Below are 6,000 nucleotides of genomic sequence, written 5' to 3'. Positions count from 1 at the left end.
CCAGTCTATAAAGAGGAGGGTCAACAGGGAGGAATCATTTCCTCCATGCTTCCAAGAGAAGCCAACAATGGTCGAGTAGGACCTTTGACTTATCTTCACATAGATGGAACTGGTAAAAGAAAGGAGCCAGGGGCTCCTCCCAAGCCCATGGGACCCCTGAGGAACAGATCCTCAAACGACCTCAAGAGTGAAGACTTAAAATTTTTAAAAATTACTTACTTGATTGACTAAGTGTGTGTGCACATTCTTGTGGGCATGCACATGCCACTGCATGTGTGTGGAGGTAAGAGGACAAACTTGTGGGAGTTCATTCTTCTAAGATTTTGCTGGAGTAGGTTTTGCAGGAGTCAGTTTTCTCCTTTTACCATGTGGTTCCTGGAGAACAAACTCAGGTTTTCAGGCTTGCTGACAAAGGTCTTTACCCACTGAACAATCATACTGGCTCTGAAAACTAAGGTTTTCGTCAGGATTTTACACTAAACTTTTCCGGAGCCAGTTACAGTGACTTACATCTGCAATCCTTGCACTCTAAAGGTGGAAGAAGGAGGGTGATCATAAATCTGAGGCTGGCCTGAGCTATATAGCAAGAAAAAGGAAAGGACTGAAGGGAAGAGAGGGAAGGAGACAGAGGGAGGGAGGGAACAGGAAAAAAGGACAAAAACAGAAAAAGAACCAAAGGAAAGAATGAAAGAAGGAAAACCACCTCTCCTGGGAAAATTTCCATGCCAAGAAACACTGAAACAAATGTGATCAGAAAAGATATTTTATTGTTTAATATTTTATTTATTATTTTTATTTTATGTGTATGAGCGTATTGCCTGCATGTATGTGAGTGCACCTGTGTCATACAATGCCCAGAGGTCAGAAGAGGGTGTCGTCCCTTGGAACTGGAACGGACAGTTATAAGTTTATGTGGGTGCTGGGAACCAAATCTGGCTCCTCTGCAAGAGCAGCCAGTACTCTTAACCACTGACTCATCTCTCCAGCCCCAGAAAAAGATATTTTAAACAAATTTTATTTTTTCCAACTGTTTCTATTAGGGGGTCATTAAATCCTTCTGTAATGACTTATTAGCACGCAAATATAAATACCAATTGAGGAGATTATTAGGTACATGGTTAATTAAATTTGTATTAAGGCAGATTAAGAAATCACTCATCCTGATCATTATAAACCAAAGCAAGAATCAAGCTTTATATTTAGATTTCTGTTTTAATTCCCTTGGTGTATAGATGCTTCATGTCCAGAAAAAACTGTTTGTCACTAGATTTTGTTTTGTTGCCAGCAACAGACTATAGAAATCTGGACATTAGCAAAAATGGGGAAAGAATCCAAAATGAATTGGTGGACTGTAGAGATGATTCAGCAGTTAAAGGGTGCTTTGCTACTCTTGCAGAGGACCCTGCTTCAGTTCCCAGCATCCACATGGTAGTTAACAACCATTTGTAACTCTAGTTCCAAGGGATCTGATGCCCCCTTCTGGCTTCCTCAGGCATCAGGTATACATGTGGTGCACATATACACATGTAGGCAGACACTCAGACATAAAAGAAAAATAAATAGGTGCTGGGCATGGTGGCACACGCCTTTAGTCCCAGCACTCAAGAGACAGAGGCAGGCGGATCTCTGTGGGTTCGAGGCCAGCGGCTACAGGGAGACCCTGTCTCAAAAAAAGACCAAAATAAATAAATAAAAATAAAAAACAAAAATAAATAAATCTTTCAAAAAGAGAATTGGAAAGGAGTCTGTATTATGAGTATGAGGGTTTCTTATTCCCAAGCATGTATAACAATGTTCTTACTTCATGCTAACAGTAGTTTTTTTTTAATTTGATTGATTCTTCATCATTAATTGATAGACTTAATCAATTTTTTCCATTATCTTAGAAACACTACCAGAAAGGTTTATGCCTTCATGACTGTTCTGATTAGGTCACTTTGAAGTAGTCTTCCGATTGTCACAAATTTATTTCTTTTCTGAATGCTGCTGAGTGTAGATTTTAGTAAAAGCTTTACTGGGTAAGAATTGGTAGGGAGCAAAGGAGGAACGAAACACCAGACATGGGGCCTGAGGATGCAGCTCAGTTGATGTTTGTCTAGCATACACAAAGCCCCAAGTTTAACCCCCGGCAGCACAAAAACCAGGAGTAGTGGTGTACATCTGTAATTCTAACACTCTGAAGGTAGAGGCAGGAGGACTGAAAGTTCAACATCATCCTCAGCCACCTAGTGAGTTAGATACCAACCTGGGCTACATGAAATCCTATCCCCCAAATAAATAAGGAGCTGGAGAGATGGCACAGCAATTAAGAGCAGTCACTGGGCTGCTCTTGTAGAGGACCCAGGTTTGGTTGTTAGCTCCTACATGGTGGTCAACAGCCATCTGTAAACTCCTGTTCCAGGGGGATCCAATGCTCTCTTCTGGCTTCTGTGGACATTGCACACATATGGTGCACTTGCATACATATGGGCAAAACACTGGTACACATAAAAAATAAAAATAAAGGTGTTCCTTATTTTCCTTTTGCTATGTTTAGGGTCTAGAGTAGAATCTTCTGTTTCATTCCTGTTACTATAATTTATTTAAAAAATTAACTAATGGGGCTGGAGAGATGGCTTACCAGTTAAGAGCGCTGACTGCTCTTACAGAGGACTTAGATTTGATTCCCAGCACCCACATGGCAGCTAACAATCATCTGTACTCCAGTTTCAGGGGATCTGACACCCCCCTCTTCTTGTCTCCTCAGGCATTACATGACATGGGTGCACTTACACACAAGCAGGCAATACCTTCATACACATAAATTAAAAAAAAAACTAGTGTGTGTGTGTGTGTGTGTGTGTGTGTATACATGTGGAAGCCATAGGACAACTTTTAGGAACTGGTTCTCTCTTTCTACAGTTTGGGTGCCTGGGACTGAACTCAGGTTGTCAGTCTTGTTGGTAAGAACCTTTACGCACTGAGCAATCTAGTGGGTCCCTCTCTCTTTCTCCTTTTCTCCCTCATTCCTCTCACAAACTTACCAAAGGTTTGATGATTATATTTATCTTTTTTTTTGAAAAAAAAATTAAAATTTGTATTAAAGTTTCTTTGACATTTCCATACATGAATACAAAGGCATTCTGATTTCTCTCACCTGCACCCTCTCTTATCTTTTCAAAACACTAACTTATTTTGCATTGTGTTCAGTCATCCCAGTTATCCAGGACTCTCCAAGGCAGCCCCATTCTTTCAATATATGGCTCTCCTCCATTCCACTTTACATAGTTAACATTGTGTTTCAACTGCATTCTGCATTCCTGTGGCTTTTCTGTCCTTGTCTACATCTTAGCAGGTACTCCACTGTTATTTACTCTTCTCTTGGCCTTCCTTTTAAAAGGTGACTATATCTTGCAGGTATCTTCTATCCAAGTACTAACCGGGTTTGACCTTGCTTAGATTCTGAGATCAGAAGTCCTGAGGTGTGTTATGTGTGGCATGGCTCATAGACATTGTTTGTACAACTAGAAAATGGTATTTATGTACTTTATTTATTTATTTATTTATTTTTGTGACAGAATCTTTTTATGTAGCTTGGGTGGCCTGGAACTCCCTATGTATCCTAGGGTGGCTTGAAAATTGTGACAATCCTCCTGCCTCAGCCTCCTTAGTACTTGGAAAACAGGTGTGACACAGGTGTAACTGCACAAAAACTTTAAGTTCTAATTAAAATTTTTACAGATTATAGAAAATGTACCTAAAATACTAAACCAATTTGATAACTGCTCATTTTGTTCCTCTCTTCTTCACGTCCCTCCCCTTCATTATTGTTTTTAAACACTTTATTGCTACTTATTTTTCCTTTCCTCTGTCCTTCCCTCAAGCTCTTCCCCCTCCTCTCTCCTGTCATTTACCCCTTCCCCCTTTCTTTTCCCTTTCCCTTTCTGTTCCCCTTCCTCTTTCCTTTAGGCAGGGTCTCATTTTGTAGCTCAGGCTGACTTCAAACTGTGATCTCTTGCCTCATCCTCCCAAGCGTTGGTCCAATTTTGAATATGTGTAAGAACAATGCTACAGTGTTCCAGAAAGGTCACTAGGCACGACAGTATAATACTTGGGTCTAGACCTGGCTCTGTCACTGATAATCTGAAGTAATTGGTGGAATGGCTCTGCATTGCTCAGGTGGTCCCAATGAAGCCTTGTAAGCCACTGGTGGATCAAGGTGAATTGCAAAGTAGCATAAAGTTTTTAGAAAGTGGACACATATACTTGTCATCACTGGAGTAACAAAGCTGGCCTTCATTGCTGCTTTTAAGCCTACTCTTCCCAACATGGCCTGTCTTGACCATTGACTGTCACATGTACATAACTGCCTTGAATACTGCCATTTCTGCATTATTCCTCTAGAATCCTCCATGCCTGGAATTTGCTTTGTTCTCTTGTCTACAACCGTCCGGAGTTAGATCAATCGCCTTCTGTGGCCATCCCATATCAAGTTGCTGGCTGTTCTGAACCCCAGTGCCAACCTGTGCTCAGTGCCATTGATCAAATCTTTTAGTCCAGAGACATCGGATCTCTGAACTTTCGTGGCCTTCTCTGTAAATAAGAAGATCATCTCTGCCTATCATGGTTGTTGCAAAGTTCTGATAAAATGTCTTTAATTCTATTTAGTTCCAAATAAATGTTAAGGATATTTTCATATAGTAATAATTAAAAATCAAGATTAGATGGAAAATATTCATGAAACAATGCTATACTGGAATATAAGACTACAGGAGAAGAAAGATGTGTATTTTGAATAAATTGAGTGGAGACACCGACTTGGATAAAGAAACCCAAACTGGGAGTGAAATTCTTGCCCCGACTGTGCCATTCATTAGCTATGTCTTTACTTGCCCTAGCCCTCCCTTGCAATTTGAGGGGTCTGAACAAGAAGATGTAACTTTGCCCTTCTATGGTTAAGTTGTACTTACCCTTATTTAGGAATATATGTTCCCCAGACCCTTCCACTTAGAATCTTCATAATACACCAGTTGACCTATGTTATAAAATGTTCACCATGGAGTTATGTGATAATAACATAATTTAAATATCTTTTTTTTTTCACAGAGAGACCTTTGTCCCCTAAGGCTGTCAAAGGATTCGACACTGCTCCACTTACGAAGAATTACTATACTGTGGTGAGTGTTCAGATGACAAAATTTTCTTGATTCCTTATGGAAATGCTTCATTGTCAAACCACTGATAATGTTGAGGTGACACAAGGAAAAACTGGATAAAGTTGCTCTGTGAAGTTCCAAGGCCATTTGCATTACAGTGCCGTTCTTCTGCTTGTGAGATTCTTCCATATATCTGGAGGTTTCACATTCACTGTGCTGATAAATTCGAAGGCAGAGCAAAGATTCAAAGCAAGGCCCACTAAACAGCGGTGAGAGAGAAGGTGGTTAATATGTAGGTGTTATGCTAAAATTTAGCAGCATAGCCTTACCAGATATTTAAAAGAAGGTGAATTCCTAAGTTCCTATAACGCAATAAGTTTTAAGTGATTGTATTCTGTGATTGTACTTCAGAGTCAGTCAATCCATTACATCTACTGGAATATTATCAACTCTATTTTTGTGGTGAGCTCAAAAGAAAGACTTCCCTGTGGCACAGAGGGAGGAATGAAATGGCTCTGGCTTGAACACAGATATGTCAAACCATATTAGCTATAAATAGAGCATGTGTAATACTCAAAATAAGTTCCTGTTTGAAAAAAGAAATCGCATCATTCTCCTTAATCTACTCTCTGATTTCCTTCATGTCTCCTTTCCAGACTTGGCCCAGTCGCTAATGAAAAGGTCAAGTTATCATTCCCTCTAAGTTGCTTTGCCTGGTAGCCTTGTGCTCCCCCACAACCTATGCTGAAGTACAGCTTCGGTTTTCACCCAGTGTTCTAAGTGTATTTGTACTGCATGGTCATTTCATTTTGTGCATGGATAAGGAGTTTCGAATCATCTCCATACAGGCATGCGAATATCATTT

At 40.0% G+C, this 6,000-nt stretch overlaps 1 protein-coding gene across 2 annotated transcripts in view; it reads left to right on the top strand.

Moving 5' to 3' along the window:
• Arhgef6 (Rac/Cdc42 guanine nucleotide exchange factor 6) overlaps nt 1-6,000 on the top strand; it is a 151,905-nt gene that overhangs the window by 49,852 nt on the left and 96,053 nt on the right. For both annotated transcript variants that reach the window (XM_008840705.2, XM_029567177.1), the window contains one exon: nt 5,086-5,156. In XM_008840705.2, coding sequence (XP_008838927.2) covers nt 5,086-5,156 — 71 coding nt within the window. The remainder of the gene's footprint in view (nt 1-5,085; nt 5,157-6,000) is intronic.

The sequence above is a fragment of the Nannospalax galili genome, unplaced genomic scaffold (genome assembly GCF_000622305.1).
Source record: "Nannospalax galili isolate Female #2095 unplaced genomic scaffold, S.galili_v1.0 scaffold901, whole genome shotgun sequence".
Lineage (NCBI taxonomy): Eukaryota > Metazoa > Chordata > Mammalia > Rodentia > Spalacidae > Nannospalax > Nannospalax galili.
Note: the sequence above shows the minus strand (reverse complement) of the source record. Positions and strands in the feature narration are given on the sequence as shown.